This window comes from Bombina bombina, chromosome 2, assembly GCF_027579735.1.
Source record: "Bombina bombina isolate aBomBom1 chromosome 2, aBomBom1.pri, whole genome shotgun sequence".
In the NCBI taxonomy this organism is placed as follows: domain Eukaryota; kingdom Metazoa; phylum Chordata; class Amphibia; order Anura; family Bombinatoridae; genus Bombina; species Bombina bombina.
The window spans coordinates 468,365,951-468,393,380 of record NC_069500.1 but is presented as its reverse complement, the minus strand read 5'-3'; the positions used below and the strand labels follow the sequence as shown (position 1 = coordinate 468,393,380).

At 41.1% G+C, this 27,430-nt stretch overlaps 1 protein-coding gene across 1 annotated transcript in view; it reads left to right on the top strand.

Moving 5' to 3' along the window:
- The window catches only part of LOC128647017 (small G protein signaling modulator 1-like), a 692,799-nt gene that overhangs the window by 562,852 nt on the left and 102,517 nt on the right, over positions 1-27,430 (top strand). Inside the window, 1 exon segment of the mRNA XM_053699830.1 lies at positions 21,396-21,460. Within this exon segment, the coding sequence (XP_053555805.1) occupies positions 21,396-21,460 (65 nt within the window).

The following is a 27,430-nucleotide window of genomic DNA, read 5'->3' as shown; positions in this document are numbered from 1 at the left end:
GTAGCTCCATCCGACCTCCAAGACTTCTTGAGAGAACTGTATCACTCCTTGATTGGCAGCCCAGAGGGCCTGACCGCCACTATGGAGCGGGCACACAGGGCACTGCGCTCTAGAAACGTGGCTCAAGATAAACCGCGGGATGTAATAGTGTGCTTCCATAGTTTTCTGTTTAAGGATAGGCTGATGCAGGCAGCCTTCAGGAAACCAACTTTGAGTGAGAGATTTCAAGATATTCAGCTCCTACCTGACCTCTCGGCTCATACTCTACAACAGAGACGCCACTATCAATCTGTCACTCTTACTTTGCGGAAGAACAACATTAAGTATAGATGGGGATTCCCAACTCGCCTTATCATTACCAAAGACAACCAAAATTATGTTGCCACAACCCTGAACCAGGGACTAACCCTTCTCACTAACTGGGGCCTTAGGCCGGAACCGCCTCCCCAAAGAGACCCTCCATACCCGAAACTGCGGGCCTCCGCCCCAGAGTGTACTGTCAGCGACCAAAGAGCTAAAAGGGCAAAATTACCTCAGTCCATTCTTGACTCTTGAGGCTTGTCCTTTACAGCCATGTTACAGGGGGAATGTTATATCCATTTCTAGCCACCTGGTGGTTCTCTGTTTTTTAGGTTCGTAGTTATGTGTTTGCAATACCTGTTGAATGTGTTTTGTTTAAGTTTATTCTGCTGGTTACTATATCATTATTCTATAGTAAATTACTTAGTACAAATTCAATGTTGGTTCTTATCTTAGTAATTATTTATAGCAGAGCGGGGCTGCTGTTGTTAATGTTATTAACCTCTTAAGGACATATGACGGAATTTTTCCGTCATAAAACAATTGAGCAAACTGAAAGCTGTGTCCTTAAAGGGTTAATGATGCTCCTAACTTTGTGTTCCTTAGATTAATTTCCTCCTCTGCTCCGCCCCCACATAGAAGTCCACTCTAGGACTCCTTGAGGTGGACTATTTCCACCACACTCTCGAGTGCTTTTCCTAGTGCTCTCTTTCCCCCTCCCATTCTCTTCCCACCCCCCCCTATTCTGCCACTCACTTTGTCCTCCCCCCGATCTACAACACAGCCCAAGTCCCCCATAAGAGCTCCCTTACCACACCCCCCCTATTAATTATGACCACCATTAGGCTCATGACGCAGAATGTTAGAGGCCTCAACTCGCCCCATAAACATAGCCTCCTACTTAGGACGATGAAACACCACAATCCAGATGTGGTATTCCTTCAGGAGACCCACTGGCTGGACAAGGAGCCTCTCAGGCTCACCTCCAAGTCCTATACTCATATTGAAACTGCCTCTTTCACCAAAAAAGCCAGAGGAGTAGCGATATTGCTACACAAGTGTCTGGCCTTCGAAAGTATATGTCATTAAAGACCCTCAGGCCAGATTTATTATCCTTATCTGCAAAATAAACCATGTCACTTATACCCTAGTATCCGTGTATCTTCCAAATTCCAAGCAACCACGATACCTTAAACACATTCTCCATACTCTTTCTCAAGTTCGACAGGGGAGAGTCCTAGTAGCTGGTGACTTCAACATGGTCTGGGACCATCTATTAGACAGAAGACCCAAGTCTACTGATTTAACGCCCTCCCCAGCTAAACAACTCTCACACAGATTTAGGCAAATAATGTCTAACTCGGGCCTGTACGATATATGGAGAGCCTTGCATCCTAAGGATTACGACTATACCCACTTCTCACACCCTCATAAGCTATACTCAAGACTCGACTATATCTTCTCTACAGCTGACACTCTTGACTTAGTTCAGAGAACCAAAGTTTCCCTCTGTGCCTGGTCTGATCACGACCTGGTTCAGGCCGACATAATTTCTTCCAACACTACTCACATCAGACCCAAATGGAGACTACCCCATCAGATTTTAGAGGACATGCCCTTTAGAGAGGAACTTCGAAGAGATATCACCCACTTTATTCAAACTAACGACAACCTCACGGTCAGGGATGACACATTATGGGGCGTGGTTAAAGCTACAATCAGAGGTATTTTTATCACTAAACAATCGCACCTCAGAAAGCAGGCAGGTCTCACCCTCTCGCAAGCCCATATTAAGTTGCTACAACTAGAAGCATGCAACAGAAGTGCAGTCACAGCGGAGACCACATCTCAAATTATTGAGATTAAAGATCACATTTCTAGGATTGAACTGCGCAGAACCCAAATAAACCTCACAAAGCTTAAGCACCTATTTTACCATAAAGGCAACAAAGCTGATACCCTATTGGCAAACAAGATCAGGAATAGGTTGGGTGCTTCCCGAATTCATTCCATACGATCATCAGGATCTCTTCTTCAGATCCCGTCCCAGATAGGCAGTGCATTTGCCGATTATTATGCCAAGCTTTATAATATAGCCACCGCCAAGTCTCTTGGGTCCTCCTCCCAGGAGGTCCTGGAGACCTACCTTAAGACCCTGTCGCTCCCTACGCTTACCCCAGAACAACGAGATGTATTGAGCTCTCCCTTCTCTTTACAAGAGGTCCTGAGAGTTATTAGGAACGCAAAGTCTTTTAAGTCTCCTGGTCCAGATAGTTACCCGGCGCACTTCTACAAGGCTTATGCTCAGGAACTGGCCCCCTTACTTCTAAAATTCTATAATTTGGCTAGAGAGGAGGGCCACTTTAAGAGTGAATTTCTAGAAGCCAATATTGTCACCATCCTCAAACCAGACAAGGACCCATCGCTTTGTGCGAGTTACAGGCCCATTTCTTTGATCAATACGGACATCAAGTTTTATTCAAAGATACTTGCTAATCGTCTTGCTAAATTTCTTCCTTACCTTATCGACTCGGATCAGGTGGGATTTGTCCCCCTCCGGGAAGGTCCAGACAACACGAGACGCCTTCTTAACATACTCACTTCTGCCTCACGACTTCGTAGGCCGCTTGCTGTCATTTCTCTCGAAGCCGAGAAGGCGTTCGACCGGGTCAGATGGCAGTACCTTTGGGCAGTCCTTCAGAGATTCCATTTCCCCCCTGACTTCATAGTGGCCGTTCAAGCCCTGTATTCCACTCCTACCGCCTCTGTGCGCGGGTTGGGTTTTCATTCCTCACACTTCCCTATCACAAATGGCACCAGACAGGGGTGCCCCCTTTTGCCACTCTTGTTCGCTCTCTCTATAGAACCCCTGGCTGAGCAGATCAGGACTGACCCCCAAATTAAAGGAATCACCTTGTCGGGCACCTCACACAAAATTGCACTCTTTGCCAACGACGTAACTTTATTCATGTCACACCCTGATCAGGGGATACCTAGGCTCCTGGATATTCTCACCACTTTTGGGGCCCATTCTTACTACAAGTTGAATCTGTCAAAAACACAAGTGTATACGCAGGGGTTTATGAAGTCACATTTAGTCTCTCTCACTGAGTCATATAAATTTGACTGGACGGAACACTCTGTCCTACACTTGGGAGTCAGGATCTCTAGTAATCTTCCTCAAACAAAGACAACTATCTTCCTCTCCTAGCTTCCCTCCGCTCTTTACGGAAGGACTGGAACCTCCAGCATGTATCCTGGCTGGGTAGGATCACGGTGTTGAAAATGTCCTTTCTCCCCAAGCTAATGTACCTATTCCGCTGCTTGCCCATTAAAATACAGAGGCATCTGCTCCTTCAATTCCAAAGTGGGTTCACCAAATTTATCTGGTCAGATAAACCCCCTAGAGTCACACACAAAGTACTCCAATTTCCTAAATCTTTGGGGGGCATTGCTTCTCCGTCAGTGATACGGTACTATGAGGGTGCAATGCTTACCCATGTTTCTCAATGGGGAGTAAAGTCGTTGGATGCCAAGTGGAAATCTATAGAACAGGCTTCGCTGCCCTTCCATATTGCCTTGCGGGATCTGATTTGGACCCCGCCACATTGCCGTAGGGAGCTAGCCCTAACCAACCCAGTAGTCTGCGAATGCCTTGGCTTTTGGGATAAAATACGGCATAATCCCCTTATAGCACCGCACCGTTCCCCAGTCGCCTCCATAGCAGGCCTACTATCGGGCCTCCAAGACTCCCACCCTAATAAGTGGGTCCAACTGGGAATTAATAATATAGCGGACCTTTGGTCCACGTCTCCTCGAGACTCTTTTAAACAATTATCCCAGATTAGGGCCGAGGGCCAGATCCCGTCGTATTTATCTTTTGAATACCAGAGGCTCAAGAGCTTTTTAAGCAGTTGGGGTTTTAAACCTAACCTTGACAGACCTTTAACCCTATGGGAGTCTACCTGGGCAAGGGGAGATAGGCTGTGTAGGCCCCTTTCGGTCCACTATATGCTACTAGGTGGGTCCCAAGACCCAGAAACTCCTCCCCATCTCTCCCGATGGGAGACGCTGACGGGTAGGCGCACTACTCCTGAAGAGTGGGAACGAGCCTTCTCCCTGACCCAGGAAGCCATACATTGCACAACGCTATATGAAACCTTTTTCAAACTACTAACTCATTGGTACTATGTACCCACTAGGTTAGCGAAAATATTCCCGACAGTGTCCCCCAAATGCTGGAGGAATTGTGGCCACAGGGGTAACGCACTACACATATGGTGGGAGTGTCCCGCGATTCAGCCTCTATGGCTAAAGAGCTTTTCGGTGCTGCAGGGTATTGGTATCAGGCTCCCCAGGCTAGCTGACTCAGCCCTTCTTCACTTAAACCTACACTCTCTACCTAAAAATCAGGCGTATATTTGCATATACCTATTCATGACTATAAAGTACTCTATTGCATGCTCCTGGAAAAAGGAAAGGGCTCCAAGTTGGGGGATGATCTGCAATAATATGGCATATATCTACACAATGGAAAAGGAAATCTTTTACAAACTAAATAAATCTGACCTATTTGAATTGACCTGGGCTGACTGGAAGGAGTCTCAAAATACAGACTGGAAACCCAACGCAACTGCCCAAGACACATAGCTCCTTATCTATATCCCACTTTAGACAGTCACCTACCTAACATAAAACGTAACCTAAATTAGATGGCCTCCATTCTCCGTCTCATACTCTTCCTCCAGCCTTTTCCCCCTCCCCCCCTTCCTTACCTCTCTTCCCCCACTCTCCTCTCTCCCTCCCGGTGAGTCTTTTGTAATTTCAGCCACTATGCCCCCCCCCCTAATCTCAGACTTGTCAGTCATGAATCAAGACTTGACAGGTCGACCCTGTTTACATTTATTGCAAGTGTTGAAATGGTGTACTTATACGTTGGACGCAGTTCCTCCCCTGTTATCTCTGCAAACCTTATGCTGTTGGATTGGAGCTACGTCTCCTCGGTTTATGTTTATTTCTCTTGATTAATATCAATAAAAAAACTTTAAACTCAAAAAAAAAAAAAAAAAAAGCCTAATCTTAAAAAAAAAAAGGGCCTTTTGTAGGGCATTTCCAAAAGGAATGAGAGCTGCTTAAATCCTATTGGCTGTTTAAATTAGCCAATAGGATGTAAGCAGCTCTCATTCCTATGGGCTGATTTAAATTTTTCAACCAATAGGAATGCAACGGTACCCCAATATAAAATGGGTACCTTGCATTGAATCCTCAGTGTGCAGAGGATGATCGCATGAAGAGGACCTCCACGTTGGACCGATGGACCTCCGCGCATTGACTGCTCTGCCTCCGCAGGGATGAAGAAGATGCCGGTCCCGCAATGGATGAAGATGGAGCCGCCTGGCTGAAGATGCTTCGCAGCTGGGATGAAGATCTTTTGCCGGACTTCAGCAACTGTGAGTACCGATTTTGGGGTTAGTTTTAGGGGTTTTTTTGTTTGTTTTTTGTTTTTTGTTTTTTTTAGATTAGGGCTTTTAATGGGTCAAAACAGCTGACTGTCCTTTTAAGGGCAATGCCCATAGAAATGCCCTTTTCAGGGCATGTATTAAAGTGCATGTTCTATCTGAATCATGAAAGTTTAATTGTGACTTTACTGTTCCTTTAAAGGGACAGTAAACTGTCAGATCTCATTACTTTATCACATTGCGTACATATATATGCTTTTTTATCTTATATCTGTCCATAAACCAATCACCAATACTTAGAGAGAACAATGGAAAATTTAAAAATTGTTTTACCTTATCTCTTCTTTATTCCACTGGGAGTGTAATTTCTTCTGCTGGCTGTGTTTACACATCTTATGTATAGCTTGGCCCTAAGGCCAAAAACTTTCAGAATAGGTGGGGATACCACAGGCTAATTCAACTATTTCAAATGCCAATATAAGGGTAAAGGAAATACTTGTAAACAATTTAAAACAATCCAGCAGGTAAAGTGGTTCATTGGGAACAAATTTAAGGGAATATTTTTTTTTGAGTAAACTGTCCCTTTAATTCAGTTGTTTCCCTGCAATTCTATGTATACAAAAAAAGGACTAAGTTTCAAGAAGCTCAATGAAGAAAACATTGTTTGGAGTGGGCTAGATCTGATCTGCACAATGATCTAAGGGTGAGGAAGCAGGGGCAAATAGTAAAATGAAAGCAAACCCTATAATATTATTGTTTTAGTTAGAGGGACAGGCTACTCCAGAATGTAAGATAGATAATGCTTTTACTACCCATTCCCCAGCTTTGCACAACCAACATTGTTACATTAATATACTTTATAACATTTAAACCTCTACATTTCTGCCTGTCTTTAAGCCACTACAGACAGCCTCTTATCTCATGCATTTTTATTAGCTTTTACCTCAAGACACTGCTAATTCATGTGTGCCATAAATATAATATTGTTCTCACTCCCGTGGAGCTATTAAGTAATGATTATTTTCAGGGCCGCCATCAGCGGGTGACAGGGGTGACACCTGTAAGGGGCCCAATGTGCCAGGGGGGCCCCATGAGGCAATAACTAAAAAAAAAAAATTTGGCAGCCACCAGTGGGTACTACAGCAGAGTGCTAATTTAGCATGGGAAATGTTATTACAAAGAGTAAAGTATTAGCATTTGAGAGGATTTCTGAGTGGTCACTAAACCACTATGCACAGTGTGAGACATACTTGCCACTTTGTTTGTACAGTGTGTGCCTGAGTCAGACGGCAGATCACTTTCATTTGCAGAGGAGGTAGGACATACTTAGCAAATGTTTTTTATTTCTTTGTGCAATTTCAGATTGTAACTTCAGTGTGGTAGTAGTGGTATGGTGGGGCCAGGGGTCCATAAAAAGACATTTTGTGTTAGCAGCAGTGTATTTATGATTATTTGACAATGCTGTAGACATTCTATATTTAAAACCATGCAGAAATGTTTCCTCCTCAATACACAAATGGTAGGTGCCCTTTTGGCAGATATGTGTATATATATAAATTACATTCCAGTTTACTGCCCCTTTATGCAAGGACTTTCCAGATGCAAGGAGACATTTTATCTAAGATTTTTACATCTGCATAAAGTGTTATCTGTGAGGGTGTTTGTATGTCTTTGTGTGTTTTCTGTGGATGTCTCAGTGAGAGTGTGTGTATGTATGTCTTTATTTGTTTTATGCGGTTGTCTGTGTATGTATGTATGTCTTTGTGTGTTTTCTGTGGGTGTCTCTGTGTGTGTGTGTGTATGTCTTTGTGTGTTTTCTGAGGCTGTCTCTGTTGGTGTTTCCTTGGGTGTATGTGCAAGCTTGAGTTTGTGTGTGTGTGTCTATTGTCTGTTCCTTTTTAGGACATTTTGTCCTTAGTACTGATTATTCACATCTTTCTACAGACTTTGAGACTAACGAAACCTTTCCGGAAGTCACCAATCCACCATTTAACCTTTAAATTATTGTTTATTATTATTGTTCAGGGCCCTTCTTTTCAGCCACTGCATGCTGTTGTAATCATTTAGTTGGCATCTTCCTTTACAAAAAGATAATCAGAACTCCATATTTTGTTTTCTAAATCTCCTTTTTTTTTTTTTACAAAACTGTAGTTTACCTCATTACTTGTCAGGTCAATGTAAACAAGTGCTGAGTGTCTGTTTGGGTGTCTGTGTCTGAGTGTGTTTCTTTGTGTGTCTGCTAGATTGTTTGTATGTGAATCCTTATGTGTGAGTGTGTGTGTGTCTGTGTGTGTGTATGTTACTACCTTTACAACATTTCCAAGTTTAAATAGAGACTTAAGAATAAAGTGCATATACGTTTTAGTCACTTGGTCAAAAATTGCACATGTCAAAGGAGAGGGGGGGGGGCTGATCAATGGTTAAGTCAGGGACCTCAAAATTTCTAGTGGCGGCCCTGATTATTTTTCTTTATTTAAATAAAACTATTTCAAATATTTTTCTCCATTCACTATAAAATACAGCTAAAACGCTGATCAAATATAAATGTTTAACCTATTAAACTGGAGATATTCCACAACCCAAATAGTTTCATAATTATCTATGTATTTCTATTAGTATATAACTAGAAAAATAATATGAAATGTTGTAAAAACCATGGTTAAAATTGAGTCTTACTGACTAGTGATTTAAATTGATTTGATTTAAATCAGATCCACCCTGTTTGCAGTTAAATTACATATATTCTTCCTTAGTGGAACAGAGTTGATGTCTTCAATTAAAGGGACAGTAAACACCTTGTAAAAACAAGACTTTTTTGTTGTGTGGCTACAGAATAACATATCAGCCAAGTCTTGATGTTTTTTTTTTTAAAAAATTACATCCCTTTACCACAATTATTTATATAAAAACTAAACTCCACCCACCAATAGCCTTATTTGGAGTGGCCAATCAGGGCTTTAGTCTGCAGACAACAAGGCTAGCCACGGTAATAACGTTAGTATAAAGGAAATTGTTTTACAGTTGTTATCAGTTAAAGCCAATTAGGAACAGATATGTATCAGGGTCTTTAGAAGTCAGCAGGGTGCATTTAAAGGTCCAAAAGTTAGAAATTGTTCTATATTAAGAGCTAAATTACACGAAAACAGGGCAATAATAAGAAAATCCCTACTAGTAGTTCTGTTAGAGATAGTTACACATCTGAAATCAAAGCAATTAATAGATATCAGCAAGAATGATAGAAGTACAAGCCTGTTCACTGGAACCTAACATCAATCTTAGCAAGCAAATATGTTAATCACAGTAATTTAATCTAAACGTATATAACCCCTGCTGTTTTTTTAATAAATGTGAATTATGCAACAATTTTACAACAATAAATTGTACAATATATTCAGAGTAAGTCTTATAGTCTTTCACAAATTACTGATTTCTTTTGTGAGAGGTTTAGAATATTCAACACTGAAGTGGTTATAAATAAATATGGCTAAAAATGTACAATTTTGATTATCATCTAGATCACTGCAACACTTGGGAATATAAAGTAAATTAGTTCAGCATTTAAAAAGTTGTTAAAAGGACATTAAAGGGACACAAACCCCAAATTTTATCTTTTATGATTTAGATAGAACATAATGTTTTAAACAACTTTCTAATTTACTTCTGTTATCATATTTTCTTTGTTTTCTTGTTAGCCTTTGTTGAAAAGCAGAAATGTAAGTTCAGGAGTGTGCACGTGTCTTCAGCATTGTATGGCAGCAGTTTTGCAACAATGTTATACATTAGCAGGATGTCATGTAGTGCTTCAAGAATGTGCACGCTACCTACCTAGGTATCTCTTCAACAAAGAATAACATAAAGTATCTCTTCAACATAGAATAACATGAGAATGAATTGATAATAGAAGTAAATTGGTAACTTTTTAAAAATTGTATTCTGTATCTGAATCATTAATCATTTTGGGTTTAATGTCCCTTTAAACACATGTTGCTTATTTAAAATGTGTGCTTTGTCCCACACTCCCTAGAGAGACCAATAAGCAAATTCTGTCACCTGCAAATCAAATATCTGCTTTAGGCAATTTGCAGCATTTTGAAAGCTACAGGTTTTGCTTTTTGGCCTCTTGTGGGACAAAGCACAATAGTTACACAAAATCAAGAGGTGTTTAATGAAAGGTGATTTTTTTGACAAAACTACAGGATCTGTATGAAGTTTGGCAGTTTGTTTCATTTTTTTATTATTATTTTTTAAGACATTAAGGGGTCCATCACAATCCTTTAGAAAAACTATGGGCTCATTTCCATTGAGCCATTAAAAATAGAGCCGTAAGCTACTGAAGTTGTCGGCAGCTAAAAGTAATTATGGCTCCATTTTAGTACCACGTTTACATTTAAATATTTTGCGGATTGCGTGCAGTCGCCCTTTTCGTGTAGGTGTAAGTTAGCATTGTGTTCACGCTTCCATCCGAAGTCAGATCTCTTGAGAATGAATTCATTGGTATGGTAACCTGACCTTACACTATGGCACTCAATCACATATACAGTGCCACATACAGTACAAGTGCAGCGCGTATATTTTCCCCATCGTTATGAACCCCATAAACTAACATAAATAGAACCGGCGTCCCAAGTGGGTATCATATATTTAGCGCAAGGACTTACGCTGTGAAAATTGAGAAATTTTACTCCATTGTCACCTCGCTACACATAGGCAGGCACAGCAAGCCTTGCGCTGAATGTATGCGCACCGTAACTCCCTAAGAGCAAACACCTAACGCATGCGCAATATGTACCTCTCAACCACAACCCCCCACCACAATAACTAATAAATGTATTAACCCCTAATCCACCAAACCCCAGATCGCAAAGTATCTATTAGTTATTAACCCCTAATCCGTCACCCGCCCACAATGCAAAATATCTAATTACACTATTAACCCATAATCCACCATCCCCCCACAATGCAAAGTACCTATTTAACCTATTAACCCCTAATTCACCACCCCTCACAAAGAAAAGTACATATTTAACCTGTTAACCCCTAAACCGTCAACTCCCCACAATGCAAAGTACCTATTTAACCTATTGACTCTAAACCGCCAACCCCCCACAATGCAAAGTACCTATTTAACCGATTAACCCCTAAAACGCCATCCCCCCACAACGCAAAGTATTAATCTAATCACTAAGCCCCCTAACCTAACACCTCCTAAATTAACCCCAATTACATAAAATAAAAAAAGACTATTTCTTTTCTAAGACATGGAGAGTCCACAACGTCATTCCAATTACTAGTGGGATATTCACTCCTGGCTAGCAGGAGGAGGCAAAGAGCACCCCAGCTAAGCTGTTAAGTGTCACTACCCTTACCCATAACCCCTAGTCATTCTCTTTGCCTCTATCAATGGAGGACGTGAAGTTGGTGTCTGAAAATTTTATTCCTTTTTTGGGTACTTTTCCCTGCAAGCAAGGATTTGGGTTTAGCTGTGTCCACGTCAATCTCTTGAGTAAGAGTAGTGGTGGCTTTTAAGCAGTTAGAAAGTGGCAAGGCAGTCCTTGTTTTGTTTTCTAACATATTTGCTGGCCTTGGTATAGAAAGCCAGAGTTGGTTACTCTGTCCTTTCTTTTTCTATAGGTCTCTGTAAGGAGTATGTGTCCTTTCACGCCTTGTGAGCTGTCTTCATGCCCGACAGCTAGACTGCAGGTAAGTGCTTTTGTCTTCTAGGTACTGGAGACTTGCACTATCTATTTTAATTCTGCATTAATTTCAGGGGCCATTTATAATCCTTTAGTAAGGATTCTTTTTGGGCAGTTTGCAGGCACTATTTGTATGTGAAAAGAGATTAAAGGGTTCCTTATAGGTTTGGGATGGCCTCTGACCTTATGGCTATATGATTTTTAATTTCATAACATTTCATGTGGGGAATGTTTTAAACGGTTACTCAGAGTATGAAACGCGCTTTTTTTTCATATTGTGCAGTTTCTTTTGATGCCGCTCAAGTGACTTCCCGATCTGCTGCTTCTGAGAAACGCGCGCTTTTTTTCTTATTGCGCAGTTTCTTTTGATGCCGCTCAAGTGACCTCCCGATCTCCTGCTTCTTCGTTGCGGCTGTGAGATATCGTCAGGCCGACTGGAGAGTCCTTAGTTTGTTCAGTCTCTGAAGGTTATGGTAGGGCACCTCAGCTTCTGAGGTATAGAGTTGTATTTTTTATTTATTTGCCTAGCTTTCAAAGAAAAAACTTTTTTTTTTTTTTTTTCTTAAAGTGACATTCCTTACTTTTTTGGCCTTTATCAGCTATGGATAATGAACAGGTGTCTGTTCCTTTTGATAAATGCTTATTATTTTTGGAGGCCCAAATTGTCTTATGTATGCAATTTTGTTCCTCATGTTTAGAAAAAGCTTTAAAATGTAAAGACAAACTACTTGTTTCTGAGCCTAATTTCTCTTAGGATGATGCTGTTCAGGAAGTGCTACAGCTTTCCCTCAACGGCTTCACATACAGTGCCCTGCAATTCATCCTAGCCTCCTGGAGGAGTTTATTTGCCAATAGATTTTGCTGCACAAATATCTTCTGTGGTATCTGCGGCTTTATCTGCTTTTCTCATGATGGGGAAGTGCAAGAGGAAATCTAAACATTATTCTGAGTGTAAGGCGTCTGTCCCGTCTGCTGCTGCGCAGGTTGACCTCCCTCACAAGGCTGATGAGGAGGATACCTCCGTAGTTTCTGATGGTAAAATCTCATGTTCGGACAGTATAAATCTTTGACTGATTTTGAAGAAGTAAACTTCAGATTTAAGCTTGAACACCTTTTGTTTACTGCTAAAGGAGGTACTGGCTACTTTGGACGACACTGATTCTTCTGTCACTGTCTACCCTAAAAAATCTAGTAAGCTTAACTAATACTATGATGTTCCTTCCTCTGTGTAAGTGTTTCCTGTTCCAGACCATGTGTTGGAGATCATTGCACAGGAATGGGATAAGCCAGGGATAAATTTCTCCCCATCTCCCGTTTTTAAAAAGATGTTTCCTGTTGCTGACTCCATTCGAGACTCATGGCGCACGGTGCCTAAAGTAGAAGGGGCTATTTCTACTCTGGCTAAGAGAACCATGATTCCTATTGAGGATAGCTGTTCTTTTAAGGATCCCATGGACAAAATCTGGAGGCTTATTTAAAGAAAATGTATGTTCATCAGGGTCTACAATGGCAACCTGCAGTTTGTATTGCCACAGTATCAAGTGCAGCATCTTATTGGTGCGATGCTTTGTCCGAAATGATTTTAGAGGAGACTCAGTTGGAGGAAATCCAAGATAGGATTAAGGCTCTCAAACTAGCCAATTCCTTTATCTCTGATGCTAACATGCAAGTCATTAGACTAGGAGCCACGATGTCAGGCTTCACTGTCCTAGCCAGCAGGACTCTGTGGCTGAAATCTTGGTCAGCGGATGTTACCTCCAAGTCCAAGCTCCTATCGCTACCTTACAAGGATAAGACCCTGTTTGGTCCTGGTCTGGCGGAGATAATTTTTGAAATTACGGGTGGAAAGGGGTCCTTTCTACCATAAGACAAGAAGAATAGACCTAAGGGACGTCCGAGTTCTAATTTCCGTTCCTTTCATAACTTCAAAGGCCAAAAGACTTCCTCTCCCTCCTCCAAGCAGGAGCAGTACAAGTCCTCTTGGAGACCCAATCAGACTTGGAATAAGGGGAAGCAATAAAAACGCCTTCATTTGAGACTAAGAGGTATATTTATTAATGTGCAAGCGGACATGATACGATGTAGCGTATCACGTCTGCCGCACATCGATAAACGCCGACAGCATACGCTGGCAGCATTTATCATTGCACCAGCAATTCTTGTGAACTGCTGGTGCAATGCTGCCCCCTGCAGATTCGCAGCCAATCAGCCGCTAGCAGGAAGGGTCAATCAACCCAATCAGCCCCTAAGTCTGCATGAAGGGTCTGCCCCCGGTCCGTGGTTTGGATCAAGGGGGGGAAGACTTTCTTTGTTTTGTAAAGTGTGTATACGAGATGTCCCAGATCCTTGGGCTGTGGATATAGTATCTCAGGGTTACAAAATAGAATTCAAATCTCGTCCTTCCAGGGGCAGATTTCTCCCCTCAAGGTTATCTGCGGATCAGGTAAAAAGAGAGGCATTCTTAAGCTGCATTCAGGACCTTTCCTCCCTGGGGGGGATTGTTCCAGTTCCAGTGAGGGAACAAGGTCTAGGATTCTATTGAAATCTGTTTGTGGTTCCCAAAAAAGAGGGAACTTTTTGACACATTTTAGACCTAAAGTGTCTCAACAAGTTTCTCAGGGTACCGTCCTTCAAAATGGAAACCATTCTTTCCATTCTTCCTTTGGTTCAAGAGGGTCAGTTCATAATGACCATAGACTCAAAGGACGCGTATCTTTGTGTTCCCATCCACAGGGATCATCACCAGTTCCAGAGATTTGCTTTTCTAGACAAGCACTTTCAGTTTGTTGCTCTTCTGTTTTGCCTTGGCACAGCTCCCATAATTTTCTCAAAGATTCTGGGGGCTCTCTTGGCAGTTGTCAAGTCTTTGGGAATTGCGGTGGCGCCTTACCTGGATGACATATTGGTTCATGCGCCATCTTTTCAACAAGCAAACTCTCATACATAGATCTTGTTGTCTTTTCTACATTCCCACGGATGGAAACTGAATCTGGAGACAAGCTCCCTTGTGTCAAATAATTGCCAGTTCTTTGTATAGATACTCTATGTAGCAATTATTTACTGACAATATGTTTTTGTAACAGTTATATTTGATGGTCTGCTATACAACAAACCAGTACAATATAAGTGGCAGTACTATGGCCACATAAACTATAGTGTTAATACAACAATATATATCAACCTTTAGTTAAATTGGCAAAGGAAATAGTAAGCCACAGAAGTTATTTTTCAGATTTATGAGACTTCGTTACTAGCTTAGAGAATATAGTTAGAAACAAAGTTTCAGGATTATCACTTATGAAATACAGCAGCAATGTTCGAGATGTAATAACTGAATAACGAAAACAATAATATTTAACAGCTGAAGTAACAGTTAGGAATATCTGACAGATAGTTCTAATGAACTCAGTACTCGCAACACTTCCCAGACTAGTTGTTCAGTGTTTGTATGAAGCTGAATGAGACAGGTACAGCAAGTGAGTTCTACGAAGCAGCTGGGAGTTGTTCCGGTGTCTGTGAGTAACAGCTGATGTTGGTTAAAAGGACACTCAATCAAAATTAAACTTTCATTATTCAGATAGAGCATGCAATTTTAAACAACTTTCTAATTTACTTCCATTAACAAAATGTGCACAGTCTTTTTATATTTAAACTTTTTGAGTCACCAGCTCCTACTGAGCATGTGCAAGAATAAGTGTGTATGCATTTGTAAATGGCTGATTGCTGTCACATGGTACGTGTATGCATTTGTGATTGGCTGATGGCTGTCACATGGTACAGGGGGAGTGGAAAAAGACATAACTTTTAAAATTGTCAGAAAAAAAAATCTACTACTCATTTGAAGTTCAGACTAAGTGCTATTGCATTGTCTTGTTATCTTGCATTTGTTGATTATGCAAATCTACAGTGTTGACTGGTACTTTAATGTCACAGATGCGGAAGCGATCAGAGCTGATATTTGCAAAAGAAAAATTCTGTAAGCAACGTAGTTCAGAGTTAAAGTTTTCTCTAGAAACGTTAAAGGGCTGGAGAGGTGACTTGACAATGCACTTCATTAAACCAGCATTGAGATGTTGGAGGAGCCTTTTATAGGCAGCTGAGGCTTGAGATAGAAAAAAGGTGGTATGGATAGATAGCGGTCAGTTAAGGAGGACTGACCATGACACCTTGTTCCAGCTACAAGGGTGTGTTTCTTAGGGACCATCATAGATTCTATCTATAAAAAAAATTCTGATGGAGGTCAGAAAATCCAAACTTCTCTCTTGTTGCCTCTCTCTACAGTCTACTGTTCAGCCATCAGTGGTTCAATGCATGGAGGTAATTGGTCTGATGGTCTCTTCCATGAACATCATTCCTTTTGCTTGATTCCATTTGAGAGCTCTGCAATTATGCATACTCAGACAATGGAACAGAGACCATTCAGATCTGTCTCAGAGGATAGATCTGGACCAGTTGACAAGAGACTCTCTCTTGTGGGGAATTTCTCAGGATCATCTGTCTCGGGGCACATCACCCTCCTGGGGGATTGTGACCACGGACGCCAGCCTGCTAGGCTGGGGAGCTGACTGGGACTCGTATGGACTTAGGATGATTCTTCTCTCCCCATAAACATCTTGGAGTTAAATGCGATCTTCAATGCTCTGATGGCTTGGCCTCAATTGTCCTTAGCCCGTTTATCAGCTTCCAGTTGGACAACATCACCTCAGTGGCTTACATCAACCACCAGGGAGGAACTCAGAGTTCCTTGGCCATGAAGGAGGTGACTCGGATTATTCAGTGGGCGGAAGCTCACAATTGTCTTCTTTCTGCCATCCACATTCCAGGAGTGGACAACTGGGAGGCGGATTTTCTGAGCAGACAGACCTTTCATCCCGGGGAGTGGGCTCTCCATCCGGAGGTATTCTCCAGGTTAACCCTCAACAGTACCGGAGTTGAAACTGATGGCGTCTCGTCAGAATGCCAAGCTTCCAATGTACGGTTCAAGGTCAAGAGATCCTCAGGCCGCCCTGATAGATGCTCTGGCGGTTCCTTGGGATTTCAGTCTTGCATACCTGTTTCCTCCATTTGCGCTCCTTCCATGAGTCATTGCTAGTATCAAACAGGAGAGAGCATCTGTACTTCTAATAGCTCCTGCATTGCCTCGCAGGATCTGGTTTGCAGACTCCAACTTCTCACGTAAGAAACGCTGAAATGTCATCAGACCCATCTGGGGGAAGTAACCGTCAGCGGCACTTACATGCGGAGCATGCCAGCTGACCTCTGCTGAATATTGTAGCACCCGCCTGGAGCGGTGAAAGAAAGGCTTACTACGTAGGATATTTCCTAACCAATTCAGATGTGAATACGGTAACATTTATCACCAACCGACAAATTCATTAGAAGGTATTTAACCTAACCCCGTTCTTCTTTTTCAGCCATTTCTGGATACACATAAGGATCCCTAAAAGAGGTTCATTTTTTCACCTAATCGATATACATCTGAACTCTTTGGTGTTATTATGGACACATCTTTATGACTTATTTACTCATCTCTTGTTAGCTAAATGTTACTAGTATTTTAGCATCTGCCTGGGGAGACGTCCCCTTTTATATATATTTTATTTTATTAAATTGTCATACTTTTTTACCCAAATTATTTATATTTGTGTCTGTGCCATTGTGATCTACTTAGAAATTATTAATCCAATTTATTACTAAAGAGTTTGTAGAGATCCGCATTTGATCTTAGCGTAGTAGCGCTGCCACTATTTGGTTATCTTTTTAACACATTGTTTCTATCGTTATACATCTAGGCTACACACAGCTCGTAATTATTTTAAAACCATAAGAATTTACTCAAATTAGAGTTTGTTTAGATCTGTATCTGACCTTAGCTTAGTAGCGCTGTCACTTTATTTTTCTAGACCTAGTGAAGATGTCATCTCTTCCTCCTTGGAGGTTACCTCTGAGGAAGGACCTTCTAACTCAGGGTCCTTTCCTCCATCCAAATCTCGTTTCTCTGAAGCTGAACGCTTAGTTCTGGCTAAGTGTGGGTTTTCTAATTCAGTCATTGATTCCATGCTTCAGACTCGCAAGCCTGTTACTTGTAAAATTTACCATAAGTTATGGCGTAAATACCTTTATTGGTGTGAATCGAATGGCTACTCTTGGAGTATGGTCAGGATTCCTAGAATTTCGTCTTTTCTCCAGGATGGTCTGGAGAAAGGATTGTCAGTCAGGTCTCTGAAAGGTCAGATTTCTGCATTATCTATTCTTTCACATAAGCGTCTGGCGGATGTGCCAGATGTCCAATCATTTTGTCAGGTCCTGGTCATAATCAGCCCTGTGTTTAAACCTGTTGCTCCTCTTCGAAGCCTTAACCTTGTTCTTAGAGTTTTGCTGCAGGCTCCGTTTAAACCAATGCATTCTATAGATATTAAGCTGTTATCTTAGAAGGTTTTGTTTCTTATCGCCATTTCTTCTGCTCGTAGAGTTTCCGAACTCTTGGCTTTGCAGTGCGATTCATCTTATCTTATTTTTCATGTGGATAAGACGGTCCTTCGTACTAAATTGGCGTTTCTCCCTAAGGTGGTTTTGGATAGAAATATGAATCAGGAAATTGCTGTTCCTTCTCTCTGTCCTAATCCTTCTTCTCATAAGGAACATCTGTTGCATAACTTGGATGTTGTGCGTGCTCTCAAATTTTACCTACTGGCTACTAAGGATTTTTTTTCAGTCTTCTGCCCTGTTTGTTTCTCTGGAAAGCATATGGGTCAGAAGGTCACTTTTACTTCTCTTTCCCTCTGGTTGCGAAGTATGATTTGTTTTGCTCATGAGACTGCTGGACAGCAGCCTCCTGAGAGAATTACAGCTCATTCCACTAGGGCGGTCTCCTCTTCTTGGGCTTTCAAAAATGAAGCTTTTGTGGAACAGATATGCAAGGCGGCAACATGGTCCTCTCTGCATACTTTTTACAAATTTGATACTTTTGCCTTGGCTGAGGCCTCTTTTGGGAAAAAGGTTATTCAAGCAGCGTGCCTTCTGTTTAGGTCTACTTGTATTGTTCTCCCTCCCTGTTCATTCCGTGTCCTCTAGCTTGGGTATTGGTTCCCACTAGTAATTGGAATGACGTTGTGGACTCTCCATGTCTTAGGAAAGAAAATAAAATTTATGCTTACCTGATAGATTTCTTTCTTTCTGGACATGGAGAATCCACGACCCCACCTTTAAGATTAGACAGTAATTTTTTACTAAACCTCAGGCACCTCTACACCTTTGTGTTATCTTCTTTTTCCATTTACCTTCGGCTGAATTTCTGGAGTGCTCTTTCCCTCCTCCTGCTAGCCTGGAATGAATATCCCACTAGTAATTGGAAGGACGTTGTGGACTCTCCATGTCCGGAAAGAAAGAAATTTATCAGGTAAGCATACATTTTATTTTTACTAATAAATTAATTCAAAATACCAAAATCAAAAATCATAATTTAAATTAAATCCTAACATTACATAAAAAATAAAACCTAAGATTAAATTTAAATACAAAATCTAAGATTACAAAAAATAAAAAAAATTTAAGATTACATAAAAAATAAACAAAATTATCCAAAAAAAAATTAAACCTAATCTAATACCCCCTATAAAAACAAAAAAGCCACCGCAAAATAAAAACAACCCATAATCTAACACTAAACTACCAATAGCCCTTAAAAGAGCTTAAGCAATCAGCTCTTTTACCTAAAAAAAAAAAGCTACAAATTTCCCTGAAGCAATTAGATCTTTTACCTTAAAAAAAGCTACAAATTAACCCTAACACTAACACTAACCCCAAAAAATGTACTCACCGTTCCTGAAGTCCGGACATGCACCTTCTGCCAGGCAGAGAAAAATCTTCATCCAGCGGGATCCATCTTCATCCATCGCGGGACCATCTTCTATCTTCTCGGAGGTGCGGAGTGGTCTTCCGGAGGTGCGCAGCGATCTTCGGAGGCGGCACGGTCACCCGACGTGGACGCTCCTCTTCATGCTATCGTCTGTCACACACTGAAAATTTAATGCAAGGTACCCGTTTTTAATTGGGGTACCTTGCATTCCTATTGGCTGAAAATTTCAAATCAGCCAATAGGATGAGAGCTGCTTAAAGCCTATTGGCTCCGCACACCTCCGGAAGACCGCTCCGCACCTCCGAAGTAGAAAGAAGATAGTCCCGCGATGGATGAAGATGGATCCGCCTGGATAAAGACTTTTCTCCTGAAAGAAGATAGATGTCCGGACTTCAGGAACGGTGAGTACATTTTTTGAGGTTAGTGTTAAGTTGGTTTTTTTTATATTTTGGGGTGTTGTTTTTTTTAGATTAGGGATTTTATTATATTTTAATGGGCAGCAAAAGAGCTGATTGCCCATACAAATTCCCCTTTAGGGGCAAAGGGTAGATTAGATTTTTATAGAGTTAGGTCTTTTTTATTTTGTAGTATTGGTAGTTTAGTGTTAGATTAGGGGGTGTTTTTTTGGGGGGTGGCCTTTTTTATAGGTTTAACATTTTTTATTTTGGATAATTTTGTATGTAATCTTAGATTTTTTAATTTTTTTGTAATCTTAGATTTTTTTATTTTATCTAATCTTAGATTTTGTATTTAAATTTAATCTTAGGTTTTATTTTTTATGTAATGTTAGGATTTTTTATTTTCATTTTAAATTATTATTTTTGACTTTGGTATTTTTAATTAATTAATTTGTAAAATAGTCTTTTTTTATTTTATGTAATTGGGGTTTATTTAGAGGGTGTTAGAATAGGGGGCTTAGTGATTAGATTAATACTTTGCGTTGTGGGGATGGTGGTTTAGGGGTTAATAGGTACTTTGGGTTGTGGGGGGTTGGCGGTTTAGGGGTTAATAGGTTAAAAAAGTACTTAGCGTTGTGGGGGGTTGGCAGTTTAGGGGTTAATACTGTAATTAGATACTTTGTGTTGGGGGATGGTCAGTTCAGGGGTTAATAGTTTAAATAGGTAGATTGCGTTGTGGGGGGATTAAGAGGTTAATACATTTTATTATTAGTTGCGATGTGGGGGGATTGTGGATATAGGGGTTTTGAAATGCCTGGTTTATTTTTGGGAGGCAGGTTAGATTTTAATGGGAACTAGGCTCCTTTTTCCTCTTTTACATCTAGTTGAGCTTGGTGTAATTTATCTCAATGTATCGACAGCCTCCAACAGTGTATTAACGTTTTGTGGTTTTATTGGAAACCTGGTATAGTTTATAGATTAGCGGCTTCCAATACTTTCTATGAGACGCGAAAATGTTTTCGGCAGCTGGAGTCCGGTTGCCGAAATTAAGATATAACGTGCCATTAGAAGCAGTCGATGAACGAAATTGCTTGCGTATTTATCGTTTTGCGAGCGCACACAAACCTAATTACAGCTCAATGGAAACAAGCCCTATGTGTTTTGTTATATAAACTAGCAAGCAGGTCTCAAACAAAAGAGGTATTTTAAATTTACTCAAGTGCAAAACTTAACTCTCCACTTGTCATATGTGCGCAATTGAAAGCATAAGGCGCACTAAAAAAAGTTTTGGCTGTGTTAAGATGTTTTGGATAACATTTAACCATCCACTTGTAATTCCAGATTGTGTGTTATTCTTTTGCCGAGAGCAAGATGACACACAGTGTGATATTGATTGCGCTCCACTTGTATTCTAGCCCATTGTTTATTCTTCTACAATAATACAGGTAGCAGCATCCTTGAAAAGGCATTATATATAACTTCTCCTAGAACATAAAGCATATCAGATACTGTTTCTTCACTTTGAAATTCGGAGAAACATTGCTTTGCTAACGTTGAACCAACACGCGGCTAAATTATAAGATATGGGCCAGTTTTGCTGAAGCCTATGATTGGCTTTGCCACTTGTAATCTGGGCCAATGTGGTTTTGTTTTCTAATATCTGTTTTTTTGTTGTTGTTTTTTTCAGAGCCCCTCTTAAATTGCTGTGTGACAATATGAAGTACCAGATTGTTTCCAGGGCCTTTTACGGGTGTAAGTGTTTGAAATTTATTTAATTTATGAAATATCTTGTTACTACGGTTGCATTATTCTCCTATTCTGCTGAAAAATGTTTGTTTTATTTCAATCAGAATATTCTGATCCCCAGTCAGCAAGCTTATTTAAAAGATAGCAAATGGGGTTTGTGTAGCAGTTTGTGCGTATTATACAGAATTAAAGTTAACAAAGCTTTTCTTGGACACATAGCTAAGATTCCAATCTGCCTGGTAAGGTTATTTGACAGGTTAACATGACCTGATAAGCTTATTTGAAAATAAGAGCCCTTGCAATACTTAAATTAAAATGGTTTTCTGCTTCTTTCTTTAAGTCATATATTAGTGATATAAATGAACTTCAGGGGAATAATATAAGCATTTAAACTGCCCTTTTTAATAAGATTTGCAGGATTTTCTATGAGGGATAACCTCTTGAGTATGTGGGCAGTTAGCGTCACATAAAGATGAACTGCTGCACTAATCAAAGAAATTACAAATAATAGTGTAGCAGAATGCAAGGGTTAAATAAACTACAAAAAACTGCAGTATGCATTGTTTTCAACATAAAAGGAATTAACCAGCTAATTGAAAAATTTTTATTTAAAAAAATTACATTTCTCCAACATTGGTGTGTCCGGTCCACGGCGTCATCCATAACTTGTGGGAATATTCTCTTCCCCAAAAGGAAATGGCAAAGAGCACAGCAAAAGCTGTCCATATAGTCCCTCCTAGGCTCCGCCCACCCCAGTCATTCTCTTTGCCGCTGAACAAGCAGCATCTAAGCCCTGCATACCTTTTGTCCCCCCTCCTATATTTAAGACCACGGAGATGGTGAAGAGTATGATGTTGAAATTCACACTTTATAAACTTTGGGGAACGTTTTTTTTTTGTCAGGCACTAGTTTAGACCACGCCCTCCCACAAGATAGGCCTTTCAAGGCCAAGAATAAGTCTAATTTTCGTTCCTTTCGCAATTTCAGGAACAGACCGGCCTCCAACTCTGCAGCCTCTAGACAAGAGGGTAATGCTTCACAAACCAAACCAGCTTGGAAACCGATGCAAGGCTGGAACAAGGGTAAGCAGGCCAAGAAGCCTGCTGCTGCTACCAAAACAGCATGAAGGAGTAGCCCCCGATCCGGGACCGGATCTAGTAGGGGGCAGACTCTCTCTCTTTGCTCAGGCTTGGGCAAGAGATGTTCAGGATCCCTGGGCACTAGAAATAGTTTCTCAGGGTAATCTTATGGAATTCAAGGAACTACCCCCAAGGGGAAGGTTCCACATGTCTCACTTATCTTCAAACCAAATAAAGAGACAGGCATTCTTACATTGTGTAGAAGACCTGTTAAAAATGGGAGTGATACACCCAGTTCCAACCGTGGAACAAGGAATGGGGTTTTACTCAAATCTGTTTGCAGTTCCCAAAAAAGAGGGAACTTTCAGACCAATTCTGGATTTAAAGATCCTAAACAAATTTCTCAGAGTGCCATCGTTCAAAATGGAAACTATTCGAACAATTTTACCTACAATCCAGGAGGGTCAATTTATGACTACTGTGGATCTAAAGGATGCGTATCTACATATTCCTATCCACAAAGATCATCATCAGTTCCTAAGGTTCGCCTTTCTGGACAAACATTACCAGTTTGTGGCTCTCCCATTCGGGCTAGCCACTGCTCCAAGGATTTTCACAAAGGTACTCGGGTCCCTTCTAGCGGTTCGAAGACCAAGGGGCATTGCAGTGGCACCTTACTTGGACGACATTCTGATACAAGCGTCGTCTCTTTCAAAGGCAAAGGCTCACACAGACATCGTTCTGGCCTTTCTCAGATCTCACGGATGGAAAGTGAAAATAGAAAAAAGTTCCCTGTCTCCGTCGACAAGAGTTCCTTTCTTGGGGACAATAATAGATTCTTTAGAAATGAAGATTTTCCTGACAGATGTCAGAAAGTCGAAACTTCTAAACGCTTGTCAAGTTCTTCACTCTGTTCCACGACCTTCCATAGCTCAGTGCATGGAAGTAGTAGGGTTGATGGTTGCAGCAATGGACATAGTTCCTTTTGCGCGAATTCATCTAAGACCATTACAACTGTGCATGCTGAAACAGTGGAATGGGGACTATACAGACTTGTCTCCAGTGATTCAAGTAGATCAGAAGACCAGAGACTCACTCCGTTGGTGGCTAACCCAGGATCACCTGTCCCAGGGAATGAGCTTCCGCAGACCAGAGTGGGTCATCGTCACGACCGACGCCAGTCTAGTGGGCTGGGGCGCGGTCTGGGACTCCCTGAAAGCTCAGGGGCTATGGTCTCGGGAAGAGTCTCTTCTCCCGATAAACATTCTGGAACTGAGAGCGATATTCAATACTCTCAGGGCTTGGCCTCAACTAGCAAACGCCAGATTCATAAGATTCCAATCAGACAACATGACGACTGTTGCTTACATCAACCATCAGGGGGGAACAAGGAGTTCCCTGGCGATGTGAGAAGTGACCAAAATCATAAAATGGGCGGAGGATCACTCCTGCTACCTATCTACGATCCACATCCCAGGAGTGGAAAACTGGGAGGCGGATTATCTGAGTCGTCAGACATTCCATCCGGGGGAGTGGGAACTCCACCCGGAGATATTTGCCCAGTTGACTCAATTATGGGGCATTCCAGACATTGATCTGATGGCGTCTCGTCAGAACTTCAAGGTTCCTTGCTACGGGTCCAGATCCAGGGATCCCAAGGCGACTCTAGTGGATGCATTAGTAGCGCCTTGGACCTTCAACCTAGCTTATGTGTTTCCACCGTTTCCTCTCATTCCCAGGCTGGTAGCCAGGATCAAGCAGGAGAGGGCCTCGGAGATCTTGATAGCTCCTGCGTGGCCATGCAGGACTTGGTATGCAGAACTGGTGAATATGTCATCGGCTCCACCATGGAAGCTACCTTTGAGACAGGATCTTCTAGTACAAGGTCCATTCGAACATCCAAATCTAGTTTCCCTCCAGCTGACGGCTTGGAAATTGAACGCTTGATTTTATCTAAGCGTGGGTTTTCGGATTCTGTAATAGATACTCTGGTACAAGCCAGAAAACCTGTAACTAGAAAAATTTACCATAAAATATGGAAAAGATATATCTTTTGGTGTGAATCCAAGGGATTCTCATGGAGTAAGATCAAAATTCCTAGGATCCTTTCCTTTCTCCAAGAAGGTTTGGATAAGGGATTATCAGCGAGTTCTCTAAAGGGACTGGCAGCTGTGCCTGATGTTCAAGCTTTTGTTCAGGCTTTGGTCAGGATCAAGCCTGTTTACAGATCTTTGACTCCTCCCTGGAGTCTTAATTTAGTTCTTTCAGTTCTTCAAGGGGTTACGTTTGAACCTCTACATTCCATAGATATCAAGATGTTATCTTGGAAAGTTCTGTTTTTGGTTGCTATTTCTTCTGCTAGAAGAGTTTCTGAGTTATCTGCTTTGCAGTGTAATCCGCCCTATCTGGTGTTCCATTCAGATAAGGTTGTTTTGCGTACTAAACCTGGTTTCCTTCCAAAGGTTGTTTCCAACAAGAATATTAACCAGGAAATAGTTGTGCCTTCTTTGTGTCCGAATCCAGTTTCAAAGAAGGAACGTTTGTTACACAATTTAGATGTAGTTCGTGCTTTAAAGTTCTATTTAGAAGCAACAAAGGATTTCAGACAAACGTCTTCTCTGTTTGTCGTTTATTCTGGCAAGAGGAGAGGTCAAAAAGCTACTGCTACCTCTCTTTCCTTTTGGCTGAAAAGCATCATCCGATTGGCTTACGAGACTGCCGGACGGCAGCCTCCTGAACGCATCACAGCTCACTCTACTAGGGCTGTGGCTTCCACATGGGCCTTCAAGAACAAGGCTTCTGTTGATCAGATATGTAAGGCAGCGACTTGGTCTTCCCTGCACACTTTTGCCAAATTCTACAAATTTGATACTTTTGCTTCTTCGGAGGCTATTTTTGGGAGAAAGGTTTTGCAAGCCGTGGTGCCTTCTGTTTAGGTAACCTGATTGGCTCCCTCCCTTCATCCGTGTCCAAAAGCTTTGGTATTGGTTCCCACAAGTTATGGATGACGCTGTGGACCGGACACACCAATGTTGGAGAAAACAGAATTTATGCTTACCTGATAAATTACTTTCTCCAACGGTGTGTCCGGTCCACGGCCCGCCCTGGTTTTTTAATCAGGTTTGATGAATTTCTTTCTTTAACTACAGTCACCACGGCACCTTATGGTTTCTCCTGTTTTTTCTCCTGTCCGTCGGTCGAATGACTGGGGTGGGCGGAGCCTAGGAGGGACTATATGGACAGCTTTTGCTGTGCTCTTTGCCATTTCCTGTTGGGGAAGAGAATATTCCCACAAGTTATAGATGACGCCGTGGACCGGACACACCGTTGGAGAAAGTAATTTATCAGGTAAGCATAAATTCTGTTTTTGCCAGTTTTTTCTAAACTGTAACTTCAACATGTGTTTAGTATACTGTACCTGTAATATGTATTATTACTGTTTAATGTGCCCTTAAATAAAAAAATATCCTTAAAGGGACATGAAACACAAATTTTTCTCTCATGATTCAGACGTGCTTCATTCTCTTGGTATCCGTTGTTGAAAGAGCAGCAATGCACTACTGGGAGCTAGCTGAAGACATCCACAGAGCCAATGAAACACTTTATGCTAGATCCTGTTCTTCACACTACTAATAGAAGGGTGCCCATGATCAGATTTCAGCCACAAGTAGCAGCTATTACTTTCTATAGAAGCTGCTACATCATCATATTTTATTTCTGCTGCAGTTGTGGGCAGCTGATTACACTTCTCATCAGGCCCCTTTTCACAAAAATGATGATGATAATAATAATAAAAACTAATTTTGACCTTGCCAATCCACAAATATCTTTAACTGCATCCCAACAAATGTGAACTGGCCTTAACATGATTCTCCCCACTACAATACATGCCTTATACCTTTAGTATCCCCTCTGCACGATCCCCCTCTTATGGAATATAAAGCAATGGGTACAACTGCAGTCAGCAGCTTTATGTGCCTTTCATATAAATCCCACCTACACAAACCCCTTCCCACCACTAAGCGCACTATTATCTAAAAACACTTACATGATTCACCTATGTTAACCTCCCTAAAATACAATACCTCTTTTTACAAACACCTAAACCCCCCCCAAAAAAATGGCTAGATTACGAGTTGTACGTTAAGGTAAAAAAGCTGCATTAACAGGTCTTAACGCTGCTTTTTTACGCCCGCTGCTATTACGAGTCTTGCAGGTATAGATGTACCGCACACTTTTTTGGCCTTACCGCAAATCAACTTACGTAAATTTTGTAAAGGCTTTTTTCTAAGGGACTTCCATAGCGCCGGTATTACGAGTTTGTCCTGGGAGGCCAAAAAGTGAGCAGTACACCCTCTACAGCCAAGATTCCTAACGCATTTTAAAGTCAGTAGTTATGAGTTTTATGCTACAAAGCTGTAGCATAAAACTCATAACTAAAGTGCTAAAAAGTACACTAACACCCATAAATTACATATTAACCCCTAAACTGAGGCCCTCCCTCATAGCAAACACTATAATAAACATATTAGCCCCTAAACCGCCGCACTCCCGCCTCGCAAACACTAGTTAAATATTATTAACCCCTATTCTGCCGCCCCCAATGTCACCGCTGCCACTATAATAAATGTATTAACCCTTTAAACATAAGTCTAACACCCCCTAACTTAAATATAATTTAAATAAATATAAATAAAAATTACTATCATTACCTAAATAATTCCTATTAAAAACTAAATACTTACCTATAAAATAAACCCTAAGCTAACTACAATATAACTAATAGTTACATTGTAGCTAGTTTAGGGTTTATTTTTATTTTACAGGCAAGTTTGTATTTATTTTAACTAGGTAGAATAGTTACTAGATAGTTATTAACTATTTACTAACTACCTAG